Source organism: Astatotilapia calliptera, chromosome 8 (assembly GCF_964374335.1).
Source record: "Astatotilapia calliptera chromosome 8, fAstCal68.1, whole genome shotgun sequence".
NCBI classification, from domain to species: domain Eukaryota; kingdom Metazoa; phylum Chordata; class Actinopteri; order Cichliformes; family Cichlidae; genus Astatotilapia; species Astatotilapia calliptera.
Window position 1 is genome coordinate 7,261,010 of NC_137429.1, and position 27,283 is coordinate 7,288,292.

The 27,283-nt window shown below is 40.4% G+C and overlaps 1 protein-coding gene across 1 annotated transcript in view; it reads right to left on the bottom strand.

Annotated features, from left to right (window-relative positions):
• LOC113028170 (heparan sulfate glucosamine 3-O-sulfotransferase 3A1-like) overlaps positions 1-12,546 on the bottom strand; it is a 38,656-nt gene extending 26,110 nt beyond the window's left edge. Inside the window, exon 1 of the mRNA XM_026178218.2 lies at positions 11,677-12,546. Coding sequence (XP_026034003.2) covers positions 11,677-12,245 — 569 coding nt within the window. The 5' untranslated portion in view covers positions 12,246-12,546. The remainder of the gene's footprint in view (positions 1-11,676) is intronic.
• Between the last annotated feature and the right edge of the window lie 14,737 nt (positions 12,547-27,283).

The following is a 27,283-nucleotide window of genomic DNA, read 5'->3' on the forward strand; positions in this document are numbered from 1 at the left end:
TAATAAAGTAAGGCTCACTTACTTACTTGATGCACTACTATATACTATACTATACTTTACCACACAGTAGAACTGTTTTCACTTGCAGTCAGTATGGGACATTGGTAAAACGTCCATGTAATGTTGGACTGTGCTGATGTGAGAGTAGCGCAGGCATTTGCTACTAGTGTGTGTGCATCGTGCATGCTACATTCATGCACATTCTACCCAGGCAGCTCCCTTGCCTAAATTTCCTGTAGTGCGAATGCCTCTGAAGTGAACCCCTGCTGCATGCTACATGTGAGAAAGCAAAGATATTCTGAACTGATCCTCTTGTGTGAACAGTTGAAAGTCTGTGCAAAAAAAACATCATGTTAACTTTACATTCTGTGCTAATGATGCACACAGTTTAGTCAGACGTATCGATTGTCTATAAATTTTTATCAGTTACGTGTATATTGTAATAACACTTTAATGAATTGTAATATGTTTATTCATCCTACATTTCCAATATCTTTCCTTTTTTATTTGTGAATTTAGCACAGTAATACCACTACAAATAAGTCTTTACCAAGGCTTAGAACGCCTTAAAAGGAAGCATTAAAAGGGTGTTTCTTTATTTGATTGGCCCAACAAAACAAAAGTTACACTACTTTGGGATTACTGAGTATGTGCAGAGTGTGACGTGTAATAAGAAGAGGTGAAGAAAGTAATACAGCATAAATACAAATACACTACAGTACGTCAGCTGGGTAGGAGGAACTGTGGAATGTGTGACTGCCATTTGGGAGAGCCACAATAGGGGAGACAGTGAAGTTAATGGATGTGATCACAGGTTCCTGGTGAATAATGCAGACTTGCTAATTGGCTGGATTAATAATTGATGGTAGCCTGTTTGAGGAGCAGCAGTACGAACTGCAGTGGATATAGAACAGCTACCATCTTATTAGAGAAGACACTGCATGGTATATCTTGTACATCTGTCTATGTTGGTGGCTTGCTCCGCCTATTGATGATACGACTGTATGGTAGGATGTGTCTATGTGAGACGAAGATGTCAGGATAAACAATCACCCTGACAACATAATGATATAATGAGCCCCAGCCCAACCACATGTTTGACGGTTAAAATGACTTGGGCTCATGACAAGTCCCACAGGCTCTACAATGTTGTTACACCCTTAGTCCAAACTGACCGTGGTTGACCCAGCTCTAGCCAGCTGCGTAAATAAAAATGACTGCAATAACGCAGAAATGAAACATAAGCTATTGATTTAACACGGTCAGTTTTTACAAATGCTTAGCATTGTATCTGGAGCTCGGTGACCCCCTCGCTTCGAATTAAGTGACGAGGACTAATGCTCTTCAGAGGCGTACTGAACAAAAGAAATAGGTCTGGCAAAGGAATGGGACATAGGAGGGTAAGAAAAATAGATTTTACTGTTAACTTGATTTATCTTGCTGTTCGCGAGCTATCCAGTTTCCAGAGAATTCATAAAACCAGCCCATAAAGAAGTCTTGTCTTTCTGTCTTTATGGATCAACACCTTCAAAGTACTGCTCTGCTCCTACAGGAAATAATAGGGTCAATATCTCAGGGTGCATCTCAAAAGATTTCTGACAATCCAAAAACCTTTGGTGTAGAGCTCAATAGGGGGTAGTCACAAGAGAAAAGAAAAACAATACACTGATTTGATCACAAAAGAATATAAAACACTACACTTTTTGTTTATCTGATGACGAGCAGAAAGGCACAACATGAAGCCGAGGATTTGAAAATGGGGCCTTCTGCTGTGGTTTGTCGGTGTTTCAGCAGAGAAAATCAATACGGCTGTCACGCTTGTCTGTTAAGTTGTGTGTTAGCCAAAACAGGAAGACGCAGGTAACCTGGCTCTGTGGAAAAGTCACTTCATTAAATCTCAATACATGTATTTAATGGATATAAGACATTAGGAGAAAAAAAATGCTTTTAATTGAAATAGCCAGAACTTAAAACACTGATGTCCTCAAGGAACTTCACAATATTACAGAAGCACCTCAACTGCCTAATTTCGATGTGGAGCAGAAGTTTAAATGTGTGATGATTAATCTCTGGATGTCTTTTACAGTGTCTTTTGCCCTGTCTTCCTCCCATCAGTCCCAACAGGGCGGCAGATGGCTGCCCCTCCCTGAGCCTGGTTCTGCCAGAGGTTTCTTCCTGTTGAAAGGGAGTTGTTCTTTCCCACTGTCGCCAAGTGCTTGCTTGCTCATAGGGGGTCATTTAATTGTTGGGGTTTATTATTATAGGTTACTTACCTTACAATATAAAGCAGCTTGAGGTGACAAATGCTGTACTTTATCTCACAACAGCAGAAATACAACAGTGATTTGCATTTCCGTATAAATAAAACTGAGTTGAATTGAAACTGAATTGACAGCTTCTCAAAAGGACATTTTCTTTATAGGTAACTGATGTAATGTAAAGCTTCTACTAAAATTTGAATCCTCATTTTCCCTGCCACGTTTCATCTCTTACTTATTGTCCACAACTAGGGCTGCCACGATTAGTCGACTAGTCACGATTACGTCGACTATTCGTCGACGACTAATTTAATAGTCGACGCGTCATTTGAAGCTTTGTTAGATCCCAAAAGACGCAGGAATAAGTAGTAGGATTTAAGAGTGTAATAATGGACTGAAACAGGAGATGGCAGCACTGCATGTACAAGGATGCCAGCTGCCGTTAAACCCCGAAGAAGAAGAAGCTTTGTCCCAGAATTCATAGCGCGGCCCAGCTCAGTTTCCAACAATGGCGGCAGCTAGTTAGTGTTAATATTACTCTTATCATCCTTTCTGGGTCACAAAATAAATGTTTAACATATTTTCAGGCGAGAATGTAGCTGTGTAAACCTCAAATATCTGCTCAGTTTATCAAGACACCACATATTTTCAAAAGCGCTCCGACGTTTTCAGAGACGTCTATTACCCACTAGCTCAATAGTTAGCCGGGGAAAAGGCTCACTAGAGCCGGTGAGAACACCGGACTCCCGGCAAATTGTTTTCAAACCCACTGCAGTCTTTCGCTACTCAGGTTAAACATATATAAGTCACTTAGATAACTTCAAAATGTTATTATTTGGCTTTTTTTTTAGTATTTTATTTGTTCCTGAGTGAATCGGTTTGGCTGAGATTAAAGTTACAGTTTTTACACAGCTGAATAAACGTCAAGCAGACAACTTATTATCAGAAGTGTGAGATGCTCGAGAATATACTCCGGTGTCCTGTTATATTTAAGATAGCAAGGAGCAGACAGCTGAGTTTATTAAACTCCACTCCATTTTTTTTAAAAAAGCTCTTTTTTAAAGCAATGGGAGCAATGGGAATGTTCCTTCCTACTTCTATTAGCTAAACATGTTTCTTTGACAGCAATCTTCCTCCTGTCTAATGTACAGTCAGACCTAGTTACAGTAGCAATTACTAGTGTTCAGGTTAAGATTAATTGAATTACTGTGTGGCTTCTCTGCACTCCCCTGTGGGCACATCAATCACGGGCTCTGCGCTACACAGACCCTTTATCACCCTCTTCCATCTTTATGTAAAAAGACGCAGGTTGTGCTGTTGCACTCCATCTATCAATAAACGGGTCTTGGCTGGCAAACTCATTTTCTAACACATTCCTCTCCTTAATCAAGCTGCCAGACATCGGGCCGATAGTTAGCAAAAGCCTGTGTGCCATCTTTTCTCTAAATGAGCAAATTTAAAAACGGTATACCTGTGATTATAATGACTCTTGTTTGACTTGAGAGTTGAAGCCTAGGCTCTGTATGAGGTCATAGAAAATTTGTGATACATTTTATTCGATGATTTGTAAAGACAAATCCCGCTGCATTATATAATGAATGGCTCTTTTGTGACATGCAACCTTTTAAAATTGAAATACAAAAGACTTCACGTAAAGCGTTTGTTTGAACAGCTGGATTTCTCCTTGAGAAACCAGGTAGATTTCTCAAAACCGCACATGCAATGGATCTGGGGTGCTTCTGTCTGAATAAAGTAGCTCTCAAGTCAGATTATATGCCAGGCTGCCATTCTCTCTCCATTCAGCACCTCCATTATTAGCTATTTTAAAAATTGTGCAGGATTTCTGGTCCTGGTCTATAGTACTGCCAAACCCTAATCTTCTGCATGTTTTATTTCACTCATCACTACCATACACTTCTTTGTTCAATATCTAGCAGGAATATACCAAATACACTGGATACAGAAGTGCTGAAAGCCTGAAAATAACATCTGAAGTAAATGATGTGTTGGCCTCTTAACTGGCTATGCCAAAAAAATGCCAATCCCTCATTTTAGACGGCTCAAACACCCAGACAAGCACACATGTGCGCATTAAGTATACTGACAGTGTAATTCAATGTTCTGCATGGAGGCAGAGGTTGGGCAGTCAAACTAAAGTTGTGCCGGAGGTGCCGTCTGGCATTGCCCCTGCATGTCTGCAAGGCAAACTCTGCCAAAGCGACTGGCACTGGCCAAGCCCCCGATGGAGAGGGGGAAAAGGTTGTTTGGTGCCATCCTATCACCACACAAGCAGCTGCAGATAGCACACATGGCAAGTGTGACAAAGTCAATGCCTTTAAGCACAGAGGCAGAAAGGGAAACGATTCCAAGTGAGCCAGCAAGCTTAAAATAAGACACTTGAAAATACAAAAAGGCTTTCCTGCTAAGCGAACACAAGCAAAAGGGTGGAAAGATGAACATCCAACGTCCTTGAATGCAAGCACTATAAACACTTAGAATTTGTAGGGATTTCTTTTAATTTACATGGACTTCAAATACCAGTCTGAGATTTTTGCCAGAAAATGGCAGAAAAAACGCTACAGTTGGAACGTAAAATGGAGGACCCAGGAGGAGAGGGCTTCCTTCTTTTTATTGGTTCCCAGGCTTTCCATAGCGGTGGTTCCCCCTCTCTTTCTGTCTGTCTGTCTTGTTCTCTCTAGCGGACAATATAGAAGGCTCCCTGTCCTGTGATAAATCTGTAGCCTGCGAGATGGGAAAGAGAGATCCATCACAGAGGCGTTGGTTTACCCTGCCAATCCGCACTACTGAGGGCTGTAACACGTACATGCTCAATCCATGCATCATTTCCCAAGCCCTTCTGTGCCCAAATAACACGGTTTTGGCTGCACGTTTCTAAAATCCTAAAGCACTCTGGCAAATCCTCTAAAATCTTAATATGCATGAATTCTGGAGGTTGTTTTGTGGTTTGTTTACCTCGTTTCTATGAAGAGAGCTGACGGTCTAGTCTAAAACCCCTTGACTCTTCAGCGCCAAATGATAGGGTTACAGTCTTTCTTTGTTCAAGGAAGGATAACTCTTAACTTCCATCAACCTTGAAGTGCCATGAAGAAGGAAAAAGAAAAAAACACAAATGTAGTACAGAAAGAAAATTGCAAACATGACTTTTTCCCCCATCCTTTCAGTCATACTGCTCAGCAGAGTGCCTGGAGGCAAAACTGCTGCGATGTTAGAAAACATTACCTGGCAGGTTTCCATGGAGTTGAAGGAAAATAAACATCACTGACATTCATGGGCATTGCTGTTAAAGCATTAAACCGGCAAAGGGCTTCAGGTATATTAGCTGAAAATAGAACAGCGGCCTTCAGAGTTAAAACAAAATGCTTTGAAAAGGTCAACCATCTCAACTGTACAATACAGCGATAGAAGTGATTACAGAGCTTCACAGGTTTACAGTGCAACGTATATTAGTACAGTCAAGCACGATAAAAAAAAAACGACACAAGTATTCCTTTTGAAATCTGAATCCCAGAATAATTGTCTAATGTACGGTTGAATACCTCATAAAAAGGCCAACAGCTGCTAAGCTGAACAGGCCTGAGATACAACAGGGTCAAACAGGTTGCTGACTTGTGTACACATAAACCCAAATGTGAATAAACAACAGAATCCTAGAAACAATGTAATCTGACTCCAGTGTTACATTACCATCTGTTGGCTTTATGAACTCTGAGGGTGGCACATTCTGAGGCTGACCTTCCTGACTGCGATCAATCACCCTCCCTTTCCGCACATGCTCATTAAAGCTCTAAGAGGTCTGTGACACCTGAAATATTTAAAACAAAGAAACTTCCAAGCTTCCTTCATCTTTGCTAGCTTTCAAGAAGACGGCAAACGCAACTTATTTTAGGTGCGTCAGGTGAATACATCAGGTGCGAGTGCCTAGTGGAGCTCCAGGTGGTGTCTGCTGAGCACCCTGCACCTGCTGCCTGTCCTCACCCACCCATTGGAGGGCAGATTCCCAGGATGCCACAGGGCAGCTGCTGACAGGCACTACTTTGGATATTTCCCTTGCTTCTATCTACCTCCCCTTCACGGGGCCCCATAGGGTCAGCTGCTAAGGCCAAGTAAAGATGTTAGAGGGGGTGGCGGAGGTCAAGAAGTTGGCGAGAGGGGGATGAGGGGGGGACTGTCAATGTGCGCTGCATGCCTTCGGGAGGAGGTGACCGTCCCAGTTTTACAATTATACCACACGATAATCACTTTCACAATCCAAAGGCAGCTCAGAGCTCATACTCAGGTCTCTGGTGATCATGTTACATCCACTATGTGGGAGTGTGTGCCCTCTACAACCTCAGCCATGACCCCTCCACCTCTGTGCGTCCCCTCCACTCCACCTGCCTCTGGCAAACCTGCCTTTATGTTGCAAATGTACTTCTGCTCTAGGAAAAACAAACCCTTAAAACACGCTTTTGTGAAGATTTATGCTGAAATTACAATCATTCAGTCCTTAAAATATAATATAAAATAATAAAAATAATATAAAATAAAATATTTAAATTTAAACTCACAAGCTAAACCAACTGTAAAGCAGTTTTATGTATAATTTTTCTATGTTGGGCAGGAAAAAAACGTTCCCTACCAAACTAAGTTCCACTCTTACGTCTAATTATGTCTAATTATGACGAAAAATGTCTAACCACATCAGAAAATCAGTAATTTCCACAGCCCTTTAACAAGGTAACTTATAACTGCTTAGTATTTTCCAATGTGGCGTCAAAACAAGATAAATCAAACAGGAATTCCATTTGAGGAAATGGTTGAAATCTGTTTTTAAAATCTTCACAGTGCCTTGGAGAATAGATACAACAAATTGCTCCTTTCAAAGCATCTATAAAGAGACCATATTGATATATTTTTAAATGTCGCACACAGAGACTAATAAGGCCAGACAAACGGTCTAGGACATTTCAAATCCGATCATATTGCAAAATTCCAGATAGGCAAGTGAAGTAGAATCGGTATACACAGAGGTGCAAAGCTAGTGGGTGGCATGAACCGAATTATTTTCAAGTGAGCAGATTTATTTACGACTTGGACGAACATGTCATTCCTGACCGGGATACACTTAAAAGTATTTAAAGTTGCACATAAATATAAATGTATACACGCTCTCACACATGTTTTTCCTCATCTTCCAGCTGATCCAGGCACAAAACAAAATGTTTGCAAGTTTTATGTTTTGTTTTTTTTTTATCCAATTTCCATTTTTTATACTTGCTAAATTGTATGAATTTGTGACAGGCTAAAGATGCTGACAGACAGTTTTTTTTTATTATTAACAGCTAACCTCTCCCTTTTTGAGCCGTGTCATTCTTTCCACTAGTTCCCCCAAGCTGCTTCACTCTCAGAGGGAAAGAGGGAATATCAGGCAGCAGCAAACAGGACTGTAGTTTAAACTCTGCCACACAACTCACTGAAACCCATTGTAAACACACTGGAAAGAACAAAGTTGGAAGTTGGCCTCATTTCAATTCCTGGGAATTTACTAGCTTTTCACCATCAGACTTCACTTTTTAAATTTTATTTTAACAAATGGAGTTTCAAGATGAGTAACCTAATACAGAAAATTGTAATCAATTTTAAAAACTAATAAAGTCCATTGCATTCAGGGGATTAAAATGTAGAACGGACGCATGTTATCACGACACACATTTACATCTGGACCTTTAAGTGTATTCAAAACAGAACGAGAATATTTTACTTGTTCCATGTTCATTCCCGTCTCTACTGTGACCGCCGTACGGCAAAGAAACACATATCAGGCTACAAAACACGGCTCGTTTCTAACAGAAGTCCCCGCTGGGTCACTGCTTTTATGATTAAAACCTGTTTTATAGCCATTACAGAACTTCCTTTCAAATATGGCCAGTTTTATGAACGGGGAAACCCCCTAATTTAATGTGTTTCTTTTTAGCTTTGCTTTTTTTTTTTAAATCCGAGCATAATGTTTTCATTTGCTTTCTCGTGGCTTTAAGTATTACACGTATGAGAAAAATCATAGACGGAGACTTCAAAAATTTGCTGATACATAAGCTGCCAGTTTTTGGCCCTGTGTGTCCGTGTTAGTGCTTTAAAGACGAAATCCGGCATTTCTCCACTGAATACCTTTGTAATATGAATATATGTGCAGCAGAGCTGGCGGCACATTGCCCTTGTGTTTACCCATGCCCTTGTGGTCACACATGTTTGTAGGAAGGGTAATTAACCCATTAAGGGATCAGGTGAAGCCTAATCCAACCGGTCTGTGGACATCAAACAAAAAACTGCAATGGCAGGGTCTAGACAGGTGAAAGCTTGGGTGTTCAGTAACCTAAGTAGGGCAAAAACATAATAGTGACTACTCTGTAGCGCGGACCTCTGCTTTACTTCAGAGTACTTGTGCTTGACCTCCTTGTTCACTCTGAGTGTCCATTTCCACAACAAAAGCCTAATAGGTTGTGTGTGGTTATTCAGAGTAATGTGTAGTGAAATGTAACACTGACTGGCTGTGCAATTGGGCTGGGTGTTAGTTTCTTGTACAACAAAAGACCCAAATCTACCACGAGGACACAGCTGAGACATCTGAAATGCTCCTGTGGACGAGCGGTGCATGAAAAACCAGATATTTTATTTATTAAAAAAGCTAAAGAAAATATGTTTTTGCTTTAAATCTATTATTAAAATCTATTCCATTTCATTTTAACTGAGGTAAGGTCAACAAGTTGGATATGCTAGCTGGGAACACCCAAAAACACCCAACCAGAATCTAAACAAGTGGAGATGGTGAGTCATAATTTTGCAAAAATACTCAGTTTTTTGGAAATGCGGTGAAGTTACAAGTTTAACCCCCCCCCCATGTTTCATGCTCGTACAGCTGTGGTGTCAATACTAAAACTTTTATCTTTCCTGGTAGACAGATTTTTGCATCATATCTTTTGGTGCGGAACCAACTTTTTAGGGCAGTAGAAGGAAATTCCAAGAACAAGCCAGACAAGTATAATTCTGGGAAAGCTGGAAAAGGATGCCAGAGATGTTGCCATGTCACATTAAGAGCTTAGAGGTGTTAAAATACGTTCCACGCATTCCCTTAGGAGACAGAGACGAGGGATTCACACTGAAGACACATGGCGTCCTTGACAATAAACAAAGTCTTCTAAAATGGAAGCCCCAGTGTTTTAAGTATTCACTGTTGCTAATGAAAAGAATCACATAATTCAAGAAATTGGACACAGTGATTAGTCACACAAATCAAGTCCTGTTTTCTACAAACACCAACAGTTTTTGGGGTGTGTGTGTGTGTGTGTGTGGGGGGGGTTGTCCACCAAGCAGTGTAGTCCTGGCACAAAGATTTCAGCCTATCGCATGTCAGACATGTTTTAAACATTCCCACAGCGTTGAAATCTTATAACCATTAGTAAAATGACAGTAGCTCCGAGGCACAGAGGCTGCACCGATTTTCAAGAGGGGATGGCAGACTTTAGCAATCAAATCGATTCCCCTGTTTCAACAAGTGCTTCCGAAGTGCACAAAAACACCTTCAGATGACCTCGGGCCAGCAACTTCAAATGGATTCAGCTCAATCAAACGCTTCCAAAAACCCACAAAACAGGAAGATTCTCAGACTGTAGAGGAGAGCTGACAAGATGAACTCCCGTAGAGTGGGCCATGCTGTTGTAACAGTTATTTATGCCTCTTTCATTTCAAGGGTCTTTCTGTTTTAAATGGGCAGCATTAAGGCGAACCGGCACTAAGGTCTGTCCTTGGAGGCACGGTCCAAATTCCAGAGAATCTTGGCAACTCCTCGGGATAGATGGGACCCTTATGGATATAAAACCTCACAATGGATGAATAGGTAAACAGAAGGGTGTGAAAGAGTGATGGCAAAAAGAGAATGTTCACTCTCAGAGAGGCACAAAGAGGGAGGTGTGTGAGTGGGAGATGGGAGAAAGCCAGAGTGTTTGGGGGAGGAAGGGTGGGAGGGTGAAAAGGAGAAGGGTCTGGAGGGAGTTGTTGGTGAGAGTTAAAGTTTTGTCTCCAGGCTTTTAGAGGGTGCTGCGTGTAGTGCTAACTCAATCAAAAGGTGAATTATACCTCCTGAGACACTCAGGTAACCTTTCATTATGGCCCTAATCCTTCTTAATAACAGAGCCGCAATGTCGGCAATGCCCCATTACACAGAGAACCACTGAGAGGAAGAGCCATTATTCCCCACAGGCCTGTGGAAATGTGAACACAAAACACTCACTCACACACACTCGCACTGACAGATGAAATCAATCACAAATTTGACTTGAGTGAGAAAAACGCATCGCACTCCGTAACTGGGAAATTGAGACATTGAAGGAGGGTAGTGTGTTTATGCGGGATCGGTGTTTAGACTTCCACTTTTGCCAGACAAAATTTAAAGTGATCAGAATTAACACTCAAGTAATGCTGCGTGTTGAGAAAAAGAAAGAAAACGTCGGCAAGGCAAGGAAGTTGTGGGTTTTTATTTGTTTATTTTTTGTCTTTGTTTTTTTTTAACATTCAAAGTTATTTATTTTTTATTACACACACGGACAAACTTTGTCCTGATGCCACAAAAACACAGTCAAAAACCTTCACTGCTGTAATTTTTCTTCAGTAAATTGTTTTTGTTTCAGCTTTTGTTGATGAAGAGTTTTTCACTTTCTCTGGGTTTTTATAAAAGCACATGAGACTGACAATCTTGGATAAAGCCTCATGTCTGAGTTTTTTGTTTTTTAAATCCCCTTGATAAATAATTAACTTTAAGGTGTTCGCTGAACTTACCACATACATTAAAGTATTCACTACTAAATTATTAAAGGTGAAAGAAATTGATTTTAAGCGCTAAGAGAAAATTACTCCTCAACACTCTGATTTTTTTTAAATACTTTGATTTACCCTTGTCTTATTTCCCAGCCTAATGAAGCCTTAAACTCTGACTCCACTATGGCTCGAACCAAAGCAACTTAAAAGGCAGTCAACCCCAAAATGTGAAACAAAATGAGCAGCCTGATAACATCTAATGAAAACAGGCCTAATGTAGCTTTCATAAATCAACAGACTGTCCTCAGTGCTTATTCCAGCTGCAATTAGGCTACCTCTATAAAAGCTGAGATGTTAAATAAAGATTTCTGGGTTATGAGGAACAGCCTTTATCAGTGATGTGGTTGTGGGGGGAAATAAAATGCTGGAAAAACACAATCTATCATCGTGGCAATTTAATGACCGAAAACATTGCACAGATTTCAATGAGACTGATAATAAAGTTGGGGAATGTTCAGGCGTAATATTAACTGAAGTGTTTAAATTGTGTGTGTGAGTGTGTGTTTTCTCTCTCTCTTTATAAAAAAAATTTACTTTATTAAATATTCACCTGTACCACTCCAGCCCGTTGTGGTAGTTTCGGTCGAAGAAGTGCGGCTCGGCTCCCACGGCTCTGATGTCAGGATGAACCCGAAGAAACTCAAGCAGAGCCCGGGTCCCTCCTTTCTTTACCCCGATGATGAGAGCCTGAGGTAGCTTCTTGCTCCCCTCCCCGAGCGGACTGACTTTACCTGCGAACCTGGGCGACACTCTCCTGGAAACTACTAAATCCGGAGGTGGCAGCGCGAGAGCCTCTTCGGGCAGCTCCGAATCCTGCGTCGCGCGCTCATCCGCGAGGACCTGTGAGGTGCGCGCGGCGGTCCCGTAGCGGTTCAACTCCGATCCGCCAGTCCATTCATATACCAGTCTCTTGGTCCTCAGCGAACTCAGGTCCTCGAAAAGACCAGCAGTCCGACTAGAGGAGCCTCTGGGCGGTGAGTTGCCGGTGGTGGTGGTGCAGCTTTCGGTGAGGAGGTGCAGGAGGAAAAAAGAGGCGAGGAGGGAGCACAGCATGACCACCGCTTTCCTGAAGATGCCTCGGGACGGGGGGTCCAGTTTAGTGATGCGGCTAAAAGCCATACCGGTCCCTTGGTGGTCGGTGCAGGAGCCACAGCCATGCTAGGCGCACATCACTGAGTCTTCTTGCCATGAAGGAACTAAAGTGTCTACATCCACAGTAAGCTGTGGATAACACCTCAATCTCCTCCAAAAGTGCCAAATGATGGATGCCTGCTGTGAACAGGTGTTAAGAACTTGCCCCAATAACTGTTCCACAGTATCCCCTGAAAGGTGAGCGTACAGCGAATCATACACACAGGTAATAAAGTCTGTGCTATCCTTGCTCTGTAAAGGATGCTACCACATCTCTCCCTGACATACCAGCAGCACGTGTATAGAGTTGTAAACTTGTCTCGCACGTCAAGTTTCTTGAGAGGCACCTCTCTGGCCAATAATATCAAGAGAGAAGCAGATAGGAGCCAATGATATTCCAGGTGGGGGCGGGGACACTGTTGCGCAGCCACTCTGCGAAATTAGATGGCATCTGCATGTGCAAATTAAAGTTAAAATTATCCGACAGGGGGAATGCTACACACTAAAATACACGGTAGAAAAAAGTACAAAGAGATTCGCGAAAGGACCTTAAGGAGGTTAGGCTTAAATAAGCCTAACCTCCTTAAGGTCATTTTCTGAGTTTTAAAAGAATGATCATATACACTATAACTAGTAAAATACAGTCAAATTCTCAAAACATTATAATGCATAATAATAAACTCTTGAAGGTTTGAAACACACATTAAGCTAAACACACACTACTTCGTCTGTCATGCTTGCAGGAGCAATTTTGCAAATGTTAAGTGCACCATTCCCTCTAAAATTACTGTGGCAGCATCTACCCAGATGACAAAATCACTCCTCAAATCCCCAAGACACTCACTTTTTTCTGCCAGTGAGAGGGAGACATGCAACCTAAGTGGGGCCACCAAAGAAGATGGCCTCCGCCATGAACTCCTTTTTATAACACATAGAAGAACAAAAAAAGTGAAATAATGATAACGGGACACATTATTTCTTTACAAGTGAACAAGAACAGAACCAAATGTTTCACATCTGCTCCTGCCTTTTGGGTATTAGCATGAGAATGTGCAGGCAGTGCTTCAATGCTGCACAGCTCACTGCTTGAGAAAGCCGATGGAGACCTCAACACTGGGCAGTATTGCCAGTGCCAGATGTCCCCCCATGTTGTTGAAACAGTACAAAGGGGGTGTCTCGCATTTAACCAACCACACCCCGTGTCTTTTCTCTGTCTCTCTGACATTGGAGGGATGTCCAACCCCTTCAAACCAACCATTATGACTCCCAGCATTCCCTAGCAGGGGTCAAATGGCTTCACATTTCTGTTTATCATAGACGGACACTGTTAAAATAATGATGCTCAAATAGAGAATGGTCTCAGGACAATCAAAATGCTCAAAGTTTTTAGATTTATTTATTTACACACCTCCCCAAAATTGCTCCAAGACCAGAGGTCACAAGATAAATCCGAGGGGTCACACATGATTAATGGGAAAATAGATAATCCAAAATACATGTCCACACAAAGCAGTGCTTGTAAAATCTGTAGTCTCACACTTTTAGTCCAGCAGTTTTATGCAGCAGTTAGACGATCCATAATCGTAGTAAAAAAATAATCATATGTTAGAAAACATTGTTATAACTAAAATCTTACATTCAAAACATTACTTAGTGTTTGAGTGAAACACAAAGTGTAAAAGTACTACTAGCAAAGTAATAATTTGCTTTCTCAAAATACAGCAGAATGTCCCCTTGGAATAATTTTATATATATATATATATATATATATATATATATATATATATATATATAATAGCAGCTTCGCACTGATTCATTAATGTGTAAAAAATATATATTTTAGTGTTATTTTTTAAAAAATATTTTCATCTAATATTGGGCAGTTAATCCTTAAACAATCAAATGGTTTAATATTTGTATTTTTTTTCTTTTCTTTTTTTTTTTTTGGATCATTGTGAAATCAATAGAGTAAAGTCTATACTTCCTGCTGAAATGTGGCAAAAATAATGGCATAAAACAGAAAAACTCATGTAACTAATGTATGTGAATGTGTCCCTTAAAGGTACCATAGATACAATTTGAACACATTTACTTAAGTAATAATTAACTATTTTTTGGAATAATAATTTATTTATGGAATACGATAGAATTGAATTGACACGATAATTTTGATTATTTGGTTTTAATGGGCTCTTAAAAGATGACTATTTGATGTTCTCTTATATCAGCTTTAATGGAGGTAGACAAGGGAGAAGAATAAAAGGAACAAAAACAGTCAAGGCAGTTCTTAAAAATGTCTTTTTCCAAGGTTTTATGTGTTTTAAGTTACTACACAGTTTGAGGAAGGGAGCTCATATTAGCTCAATACATCACACATATTAAACTTGTGACAAGGGGAAATACATTTCATAAGGCATATCATGTTTCATTAAACCAACTAAGCTAGGAATCACTAATTCAAAGTCGTTGATTATTCTGATACTGCTGTTGTCATCAGCAGCTCCTGAGCAAGAGCTCTTTCATGGGCGTATCCTGTGCCTACTTTGAGTCGGGACTAATGTTTGTGTGCCGACACATACTTCCATTAAAAAAAACAAAAAGCCAAAAAAAACCCCCAAAAAACAGCATTTGGTGTGTAATTACACACCCAGACATTGGTGCTTTTAGAAAAATGTGCAAGCAGTCTGGAAGGCATGTAAAAACGTAATTCTGCTTTCATCTTCACCATTTATCCAAATTGCACCACTATGGTTGCACTGACGCAGCCTTTGTGGAATCTTGGATGTAGATTTTAGGGTTTCAAGTTTAAAAAGGGAGCACAAACACAAACTGTTTGTTATGCTTTGAATATATTCTTGCATTTTTACTTTGCATAATGGATAAACTCCCAAGAAATGCTGTGAGAAAGCTAGCATGCGCCAGGGGACAAACCAAATAAGGAATGGCGGGGCTATGTGTTTCTGATTGTTGTTTCATAGAAATGTATTAACCATACCGAGGCTAGTGCATTAGCTCTCTCAAATGCACCATCAACGGTGAGAATATACTCATGCAGGAACTGTTTCCATTGCTTAGCTGGCCAAGTAGTTAGACTGTGTGTCTCAACCATACACATAATCTCAAGACAGGTTTATGAATTGAGGTTTGGGGGCTGCCAGTTTAGAGGAGACATCTTTACTGCCAGTATTACAGCTTTACATTTTTTTGACCTGAAACCTGTGGTGATAAAATTCTTTTTTTTTAAATTAATTTTGAATTCACAGTGCAATATTTCTTTTTAGACTGGAATTAGAAGTCTTCTTTTAATGGATAAGAGAGTGAGATAGATATTGAAATATTGTCACAAAAGTATAATGTTTCACCAGGCAAACACGGCTACAAGCAGATGCAGTGAGTAAAAATGTTTTACAAGTGGAAATTGTATGGAGATAATTTATGACATGCTCCGTGCTTGAACTGCAACCGGTGTTAAAAAGTTTCCACACAAGCAAAGCGCCTTGGCACCAAATGTTTGTCCCCTAAAACCATCTCATTTTGAGAGAAACTGAAGTGGCATTACCCACTTAGGGGCTCAATTAGATAAATTAGTAGAAACATAAAACATACAGACTGTAAATATAATGACAACCTATTGTATATATTCAAATATAGCGACATTCACCAATTCTCATAAGCAACACATTTTTAATATTACATAATGCATGCAAATTTAAAATGCTGTCCTTGCACATATGTGTATGCTGTGTGAGCTCTGACTCAGTGTTTACCTGAAACAGGGTGTTTTATTTCCTCAGCGCGAGGGGAAATGTGCTCCCTCTATATACACAGCTGTTGGCCATTCATAGTGGTTGGGCTCTTCTGGTCTATTGGCAGGCCGTGAGCAGCGCAGGAAGGGTTTCTATTGAGCACGGAAACCCAAATAAATTGTGCTCTTAATCAGATTAATGCTCATCTGAAGTGGGTTATTTCTCTGAACAGACTCAAAATGTCAACATACATCCAATTTGAATAAAGCACACGAGTAATTACTCTCCACTCATCAAAGCATTATTGTCAGAGCTTTGTTTGATAATGTTTGGAGCAGCAGCAGCAGAAAAGGAGGACATCACACGTACAGTAAAAATGCATTTTGATTTATAGATGTTAGCATTATTTTAAAGGGAATATTGTAAAACTCGGGTTTTTAAATATCCTACAAAACTATCGTCATTTATATTTTAAAACAAAGCCAAACAAACATTTGGGCAATGGGAGGTGATAAATTCAAACTTAACGACGTGCACTCTAACTGAAATAACTCATCCTGGAGTTTGTGTATGGAGCGCTTCATTCTGTGTCACATTCCTTCCTCGAAGAGGCAGCAGGATGCAACTGATTATGAGAGAGGCAGGCAGGATGGGGAGGGGAGGGGACTGACAGGGTCAGACAGTTGCGTGGCTGCGTGTCCAGATCTCTTGACTTTCGGTAATCAGGCTGGTGTGGTTAAAACAAGGTTAATTGTCCAGAACAACTGTCCAGAATAATCTTTGCTCAGTTGGAAAATAAAATCATGGTCAAGGCATGTCAGTGCACTGAGTATGAAATATAACCTAGAAATGCTCCACATGGGAAATTTGTAGCAGGGATTAAACTCTCCACTGTTTCAACATGAGGTGTATTCTCAGTACTTAAAGCCCCTGAAGACTTGGTTTGTAATCTCCAGTATTTATCTATAACACTGAATACTGAGCAACAATCAAAAACTGAAGCATGCTGGGGTCAGATGAAGGTTCTGCAGATGTGGCAGTCGGCCTGCAACTAAGTAAATAACTCCAACAAATCACATCAAATTCAGTTTACTATACATAAAGAAGTATGCAGTCTTATAGTTTATTAACTGAGTAGATTTCACTTGAAACCAGCCAGACAAGCAAGAATCTAAACACAAATAAAGGAATTAACCTGGAATGACCAAAGCTGTTCTAAGTGACAGAGATGAGTGTATTTAGCATGATCTCGGATCGTATTTGCACATCACTTCATACATTTAGCTGCACTGGCTCTCCATTAACTTCAGAGTCTACTTAACTTAAGATTTTGGTTTTGACTTACAAGCACCAGCACATTCGGTGAACTTTTACATCCATACAACCCCAGCAGGTCCCTGAGGTCATGTGATCAGGGCCTGCTTGCTGTGCATCATGGAAGGCTGTGAACTAAAGAAGACAGAGCTTTTGCAACAATGGCCCCGAGACTCTAGAACTCGCTCGCTATGAGCCCGAGATCTTTGGACTCTTTGATCTCTTTTAAAAAGCAGCTAAAATGACATCTTTTGAAACTTGCTTACTTTTTACTAACTCTTTCTTTTGTTTTTTGGAGTATTTCTGTTCTGAAGCACTTTGTGATATTTATTTCTTAAAGTGTTCCCTGACACTTTAGGTGTCTTTTATTCTTTTTCATTCCTCAGCATTACCATTTACAACCATTCTGGTGGACAACATCGATATAGAAAAGACTCACAAAGTCTTACTCTGTTGATGTCCTGACACTGCTTAGTTCCTGGGATGAGGCCAAAATGTGGAGATGGTGCTGGGTAATATGGGATTGATATTGGTGTCCAAATGACCAGCACTGATGATGCATCACATGAGCCCATTAGAGCATCATTGGACAACATGCTGTGTTCATTAAAAAGCAATATGTGAAAGTCTGATCTGCCATTTCCTGCAGATTAGTATCTGCTCATACATTCAAAGACGACAGCTAAGCTGTGGGTTGTTTTAGCCTCCACAGGGCAGTGTAATCACAAAGCATAGCTCTACCAACTGTGAGTACGAATTAACCATGTTGCTAACTGAGCTTGAAATTGTGTGGAATATGAGGTTAGGGCCTACAATCTGGCCAAAATATCTTCATGCTGTTTTCTGTCTTAACGCCATGATGGAACCCAAGCAAAATCAATTAAAGAAACCATTTGTTGAATCAGGTGTTTTTCTGCATGGGTGCAACAATGGTATGACTTTTCTATTTTTTTTTTTCGTGTCCCACCGAATATCTCTGACCTGATGTATTTGCAATATATGCAGAGCAGAATCTGTCTTTTTGTTGGCACTCAACCATGATTCATGTCAAGTAATTGACAAAATACAGTATCACGGAACATATGGAAATTATATTAGCACCAGGAGTGAATATGCAATGTTGTGGTTTTAAGGCATGTTGTGCAACCACAACTGGGACTTAATTCATGTTTTTGATGATGTCATAGCAATCACACCCATTTTAAGCAATTCTCAGAGTTGCACAGTAGATACAAATCACTAGCAATATCATCTTGTGCCTGTTCTTGTTCCCTCTCACCTGTTTTTCCTTGGAAGTGATATCAATCAGTCTTGACACTTCTGTTTATGAATCAGCTCGGTTTTGTGTGGTCCTCAACCCACATGATATGTGAGTGTAACCCAGCCTTTCCCCCAATGGACATCCGAGAGTCAGAACAACATCCAAAACAAACAAGACGTCAGGTTGTGTGATTATTGTGCATAGTTAAATTAATTCTTTGTGAAAGCAAAGCAGAGGGTGACAGGCTGCTGTCATGGCAGAAAACCTGAAGGTGTGCAGCTTGATGTATGGAAAAAGACTGGTTTGGAGATCGTAGCCCACCCGCCGTCCCATTAATGAGCACTCTAAAGAGTTTATGAATGGAGATGCATCAACAGACAAGCCTGCAGTACTGGATATGGTGGATATTGCCTTACCTCTAGAGAGAGCTCAGTTGCTAATGACAAATGGACGGCTGAAGTAACTGGAAAGATATTTATCTCTTAACATTTTACTCCACAAATATTCCATCTTTTCCTAAGCCATCTGTGAGATGTGCTCATATATTAAAGTAAACGTTTTAAAGCTGTTATATAGAAGACATTTTTTTTTCTTCATCTGAGCAGCAGCCCGGCTGGAAACCACACACTCTGAAAACACCTGAGTTTGGTACTCCTCGTCAGCGAGGTCATGAGAACTGGGATGACTGGCAGTGAGAGCGTGTCCGTGAGTATGTTTTGGGGTGACGTTTAAAGAGATCAGCTTACTTCTGATGTCGCCACCAGATGTCCTGGGTGGGCCTGTTGAAGACTTATACAGAACATCTTAAATTTATTAAAAAGTTTATTGGCAATGATTAAAACGGTATCTGCGAGGCAGCTATCAGATTATATGTCACATTAGATAAAGTCAAAGGAGGTAAGTATGACTAAATATTTCATATAACCACAAACTCCCATTTTAAATTAAATTACTTAGGAGGGTTGATGAGGAGGAAATCTGTTCCGAGGTGATTTTTCTTTGTCAGTTGAACAATAAACTTCCCACTGCTCATAGGGCTGTGCTTTTTTTTTTTTCATACTTCATGCGTAGGTGAAGAGGTAACCTCTAACCCAACACTGGCAATATATACATCAAAGAAGATCTTGGAATGAAATCTACTTTGTTAGTGTCAGTAGCTGGCCTGGTGGTGCCTCCTAAGATGATCTCAGGCTTTTGCTATTAAATGACGTCTTTTTTTCCCCCAGGTACCTCAAAAGTCTAATTAAATTTCTGCCTTGAATGACTCGTTAATAAGAGTTGCAGCATGAAAAACACCCTGTTAGCTTTGTGCATAATCATTTTTTATTATCTATTTAGCGTCACCGCTTGAAAATGATACTTTTGGATTAAAAATTATTGCTTTTTTATTGAGTGTCACATCCTATTAGAGTTGCTGCTTACAATAGCCACTAAAATATCAGACCTCCAGTTATGTTGTATGTAAAAACTAAATAATTGATGACTAACCTAAAAACTGGTTTGAAATAAAGTCTTTGGTGAGTCTGTGTGATTTGTAGTCTCAGTTTCTGTTTCTTAACTGCCACGAGTGGGAGCCGGTGTGCTCTTCTGCTGCTTCTGTAGCCCCTCTGCTTTAAGGTATGATGTGTTCAAAGATGCTCTTCTGTATCTATGGTTATAACAAGTAGTTATTAGAGTTACTGTTGCCTTTCTATCAGCTCATAGCAGTCTGGTCATTCTCGTCTGACCTCTGTCAACAACAAGGCATTTCAGACAGGGAACTGTTTGCTGTTTTTTTTTTCTTTTTTGGAACATTCACTGGAAACCTTGGACATGGTTGTGTGGGAAAATCCCAAAAGATCGGAAGTTTCAGAAATGCTCAAAAGTAGCCCAACTGGCGCCAACAACCGTGCCACATTCAAAATAATTTAAATCCCCTTTTCTTCCCCCCGACATAAACATACATATCACTTAAATCAGAGTGACATCACTTCAACAATGCTGTAAGTGGCAAAATTAATCACTCCACCACTGATCCCTCCAGCTTCCAAATATGGACCTTTTTGTGTTTTCAATGTGGAGCATAATTTTATATGGACATGAGTCAGTATATATGAGACAGATGGAAAATCTTATTTAAGGGGATGAAATTAATCTTGGGAAACACAGGGAAATCCATGTCAAGAAACACAAATTGATAGAGGTCATGATTATGTTACAAACTACTGTGTTGCTTAAATTCCGTCTCAAGTTTAAATCCCAGCATCCTCTCCTTTCCTATCACTTCATCTTGTTGTGAGTTATTTGTTACTGGGTTTAGTAGTTATATTTGGGGTTGTTTCCTGTTTTATTTTGAAAGTTAGCTGTTCTTTGTGAGCTGCTTTGAGTTTTACATGCCACTTCTGATTGTCTTGATTTTCTGCACCTGTGTGTCGTTCTTCCAGCTGTCCCCACATCCACAATCTGCCCCTTCTGTGTAAGTAGTCCTGTCTTCATGAGGTCATATGTTGTTCTCTTTATTGTGTCCCTGAGCAAGTTCCTGGGTTCTGTTAGTTTGTTTGCAGTCTTGTACTGCTGGATTGTTTCTCTTTGCTTTACTTTGAGTATTAAGTCTGCTTTTGGGTCCACATTTTTACATTTTGGGATGTTTTTAAGATAAGAGTTTATATTACAGCAGGTTTAGGGCTTGCAGGGCAGAGATACAAACAGTGAATCAACAAGAAAAGGGAAGAACTGCAGATTTGGCACATGGCGTAATGCACATCACAACCATTTGAAGCATTTTTACATTGTCTACATAGACTGAACTATTTTTCTTTTTGTGGGTTTTTTTGTTTGTTTGTTTTTTGTCTTTGGTACTCATGTGCACCACCTTGCTAGTTATAAATGCAATGGGAAGAGAGTGGGGAGACGCAGTGCTTATGCTTCAGCATTTCATCCAGTGGTTCAGAAAGCGGAATAGCGTCTTTAAATGCCTACCTTTACAACAAAGTCAGTTAAAGTTAATCACTGCTGAGTAAGTAAATGCATTAAAGCATTAAATATTGCTCAGCCGAACTGTAATCACCCCTCTAAAGGCTAGACACTTAAAGTGGTGAAACTGCTAAGGCTATTAACAGATGAGTCCCTTTGCTGCTAAACATTAACTGAGATCCATCAGCAGCAATGAGACTGGGGACAAATAGTATACTCTCAGACAAACATATAGACAGCCACATATGTTGGGAAACTAACACAGAGACATATTTATACAAAGTTAGACACATTTAAACACCCACACATCAAGACAGATGTGATCACTCTGACAACTCGAGCACATCTGGGCTAAAAGTTAGGTATGTGGAGGTTTCCCAGTGGCATTCACCTCAACAACCCAAATGTCCACTCACACAGACTACAATGGTACAACAATGCGTTGTGTATATCTGTGCATTTGGGTACTGGGGGAATCTCAGTTTTCTTCCATTTCTCAATCTGGCAAAACTGTTACATTCCACACATACACAGTATCTTAGATCCATTCTAACCTTGATGAGTTGCCAAAGGGGTGAAATGAGAATAAAATATAGTCTTGTAACACAGCCTTTCCGATCATTATTACTGCTGGTAAGATGACAGGGAGAGATAAAATCAAAGTCTGGCCAAGGTTGTGTCAGCTACCCATCATTTGTAATGAGCATGGGGGAATCCAGATGGGTGAAAGGAATCAGTCGCATTGCTAATTAGTGGGATAATTTAGATGCTTGTGATGCCCAGGAAAGAATAAGCAAAACTGGATGTTTTAGTGTTTGAAATGTACCTTACCTATCTTTCCTATTAGCCTTAGCATATCAGCAAGCACTCAGAGGAAGCTAACAAGTACATGCTCTTTTTTTTTTTTTTTTTAATTGATACCCAAAAATTGTAAGGAGTGAAAGACTACTTTACATAGAAACGGGTAGGGCGGGGGGCTATCATTTAATGGGAAAGAAATCCAGGATAGCTGAATCTCCCGCTCCTGAACTGCATCGAACATCACCTCTGCCCCCCACCACAATGTCAGCACAACCTCATTTCGAAGTACAGATGGGAGAGATAGGGCCAACACCTCTGCCGCCACAATTTGACACAACTAATTTAAAGCTGGTCTTTTATGGAAGTCTGGAATACATTACCTTGCCAGAACATAATAATAATGGAGAAGCATCAATCAAACGGGCCCTGTGCATACATTGTGTAATAAAGCTTATCTCTGGTTGACACAGTCTGTCTGACTCAGCCTGCCCGCCAGAACGAAACTATATGTGAGCTCTGCCATCAGGCGCTGGTTAACACTGCATAAATTTGCAGTTTAAGAGTCAATGACATTTTAATAAGGTAAAGCTGACAGCTTATGGCTCGCACACAAACACCCGGTTGTTTCCAGAGACTCGGAATCAAAAAATAGACAAGGCCAGAAGTCCGTGTCTACACAGAGTCACGTTGTGAGAAAGAATGTTGTTTCTTTGAATATGTATACCCCCCTCAGCTGTCAGCACACACACACACACACACACACACACACACACACACACACACACACACACACACACACACACACACACACACCTCTCCAAATTGTCAGACACTGGTGCCCCCTCCTCTCCCGTCAAATGTTTCTATAATTTTTTCCAGGCGTTAACTGGATTCAGCTGCTTGTGAACTGCTTTGGCTCTCATCTCCACTTTCCATACTATTTAGAAGGGACCTTTTTTTTTCTCCTTTCTTTATTTCTGATGTATGGTTCGGAGCTTGTTTTGCTGACGGTTCTCACCCACCGGCACCTCTGAAAGTCCTCATTGTGTTCAGGCAATGTGATGTCATTCTGCACAGGCACCTGGGACTTTATGTCAGTGTGTGTTTGGATGTGGCTTTTCATGGGTGTCTTACATGTCCAGTGCATTTAGGACAGCTTAGAGTTTGTTAGCTATGATTCATGAGGATGATGGGTGGCCATGTGGAATTTAAAGGGTAACAAGGCTGTCTGATTTGTCAGCTATGGTCATTAATAACAGCAAAGGTTGAACAAATATAATTTTGCATTTACATAAACTGAGCAAATTTGAGTATTTGTGCAAAACTAACATTAGTCTTAACATATACCAGAAGTATTTCATATCTGTCTGACCCTTGTGGAAAATTACTGGAATATTTGAGAATCTATTCCATAAACCCTGAGCAATCTCAAACCAAAATCTAACCGCTGTTATTCTATTCTACAGCTACCAGTCCCCCTTGTCAGTCAAACATCTGCTGTCTCCTGGCATTGCATCAATTTTGCAGGCAGTCACTTGCTTCACGACAGAGGTCACAGACAGGACTATGACGGCTCCACATGGGCTGGAAAAACATCAGCTTTACAAACACACACATGCATTTTTCCATTCTTCAAACAAAGCCTTTAGCTCTCTTCACTCTTTAGGGCCTTTTGCATCAACTGGGATCTCGCAGCAGTTGTCAGCATCCTTCTTTTAGTTGCTTATTCTTTGGAAAGAATGTCCTTCCACAGTAATCCACCAACTCCAGCATGCCTAGCTTTTATTCTTTACTTGGATCCCCCATTAAATCCTGCTGCAGTGAGCCCTAATAACATTTTGGAGAGCCTATGCTTACCTGCTGGCACCTAATACATCACATTTCACATAGGCTTGACACCCAGCCTACAGAGGAATGGAGTATACAGGCAGAGTGAGGGTTAATGGGGATGAGCCTCTGAATGTGGACTGTCACCCGCTGTCACTGTGGCTTGGGCATTCTTTGCTATTAGAAAGATCATTGGACTACATGGCTCATTGAACTACAACCATTTGTTGTCCTGCTTCTTCCCTTTGTAATGACAAAAGTCAGAGTGAGCTCAGAGGAACCTCAGCATGATGGATCTCAAATTCATCCTGCAAACAGTGAAAATAAAAACATGTCTTAAGCAAGTAAGGCAGAACAGAATAGAATAGCCCATCTGTTTTTTCCTTTACTCGGTACAGCTGCGAATCAGCAGCGGAACAATGTTAGACAGTCTCGACTAAAACATTGTTAACTGAGACACTTTGAACTTGTCTAAACACATCACTGGTTAGTCCACAGTCAGTTTGTGTATGCATGTATTTTCTGTCCTCCACATTTTAAATGCTGGGTTGCTGATATCTCATTAAGTGACAGCCAATCCGGTGATAAGCTGCAGTCAGACAGGATGAATCCCCGTCTCGTCTGCAGGTCTTAGACGCCACGCCAAGTTCAAACACACACAAGCAAATATGGACCTTTGAGCACATGTGTACAGTGCATAAATGTACACACATAAAGAGACGCACACAACATCCTCAGCTGTCACAGTCTTCACAGCTGATTTACCATCTTGCCTTTGAAAATGTGGACAGCCATATACTTACCGAGCAAGGCAAAGGAAGGATAAGACTTTTATTTTAGGATGGTCGTGTATCACCTCAGACAGTAAAAATAACTTTTAACAGTGCTGGTTGATTCACTCTAACATCTAATTACTTCATGATGTATTCACCTGGAAGTGTACAGTATCTGTCCTGTGCTGTTTACTACACTGTTGTTCAATACAGAGAAGCATATATTAATTTGAAATTCGATGCCAGACTTCTAGTCTGTGATGGCACCACTTTGGCGATGCTTTGATTATAACAAGCTGTGACAATATATTCACCGACACTATTGTGGGGTTGCAGGGCCTCATATTATTTTTCTTGTCAGTCATTTGATTGGTGGTGTTTGTATGAATTCAAAACTACCATGAAATGTTTTGTTGATATCAATCGCACCCAAAGCATGAACCCTAATGACTTTGGTATAAACAGTCACATATCCAGTGTAATATCTTAGCAACTGGCTTCCCGCTGCTGCATTTCAACATTCACTTCATGTACAGAAGTCTTGGGGCACACCTCACATATGTTCAGTTCCCTTGCCGTGCAATCTGCCTTTGCAAACATTTGTGAAGGTTTCTAAGAGCTCACTGAATTCGAGCATTTGTTCGGTAATTAGATGCCACCGCTACAATAAGTCACTTTGTTAAATTTCTTCCCGCCTAGCTATTCCATGAGCAACTGTAAGTCACATTATTGCAACATGGAAGCGTTTAGGAAACACTAAGTGGCAGACTATGTAAAGTTACAGACCAGGGATGCAGAGTGCCGAGGCACATGATGCATAAAAGTCTCCAACACTCAATAACTACAGAGTTCCAAACCACAACATCAGCAGAAGAACTGTGCACCGGGAGCTTCATGTGATGGGTTTCCATGGCTGATAATCTCTGGTATGCGTGATGTGTATGTGGCCCAGTATTTTTGTCCATATAGTGTGTTTTGTGATCTGATGTCCTTTCCTAAAAGCACCTAAACATTGTGAGATTTAATCAAGTTTGATATAAATAGAATCCAAGATCATGATTCAATCTTAACTGTATGCCCTAGTACATGGTTACAATTAACTGTTGTTTTGTTACATCTTGAGGAAAGCTGCCTCCAGGGAAGTCGTGATATCCAGTGTTGGTATTTAACATAACCATGAACGATATCATCATTAATTATGCATATAAGGATGTCATAAATTGTCCAGTATGAGTACTATTATGGCTTTCTAAGACTTTAGACTTTCAGCTACTATGTTGCAGTCTAAGCTTTTCTACACACTTCATGGCTAACGGGGCACACTTTCCTGCTGCTGTGGGAATAATACCAGGAGACTCTCACTTGCCAATTAGACTGAGTGACATACACAGGATCAGTTAAAGTGGTTTTCTCGTCCACAAGTGGAAGTGGAAACTATAAAACCCAACCATCTCTTGGGTTTACAGAGAATGGTCTGAAAATATCCAGTGTGCGGCAGTTTTCTGTACAAAAATGCCTTGTTGATGCCGGAGGTCAGAGGAGAATGCCCAGACTGCTTCAAGCTGATAGGAAGGCAACAGCAACAGGAAGCAGAGAACGGAAAACAGAGGCTACAATTTGCACGAACTAACAAAAATCGAACAATAGAAGACTGGAAAAACATTACCTGGTCCGAGTCTCATTTGCTGTTATGACAGTTGGATGGTAGGTTCAGAATTTGGTGTATAAAATGAAAAAAGTGTGGAGTCTTCCTGCCCTGTATCAACAGTTCCATCCCTTTATGACTGTGTACCCATCTTTCCACGTCTGTTCACAGATTAAGAATTAAGGCAGTTTTGAAGGCAAAAGGAAGTCCATCCCAGAACTAATAAAATGTAAGTGTCTGATGAGTGCACACTATATGCTTAGTCCAGAGTATGGTACATTTATGCAAGTAACTAAAAGTTACTAAATTTCTCTGGATTAGTTTTGTTGCAAATATGCAGACAAACATATGTGGAAGGACATAATGCAACACAAAAGTTCAAAAAGAATTTAGTAGGTACAAACCACTGCTGACCAAAGAACTCAAAGGCTCATGTTTGCCAAAAAAAGATCAACAAGACTTTTGGGGAAATAATGTGTGGACTAATGAAACAAAAGTAAACATTTTTGGAAGGCTTGCATCCTGTTATGTCTGTTGTGAAAGTAACAAAGCATTTCATAATAAGAACATCATAGCAACAGTGAAACACGGTGGTGGTAGTGTGATGATCTTGGGTTGTTTGCTGTTTCAATTCCATTGTATTGCATTGTAAGCAGGTAAAGACTGCATGTACTGAATTAATGAAGTTAATGTGAATGGATGGTTCT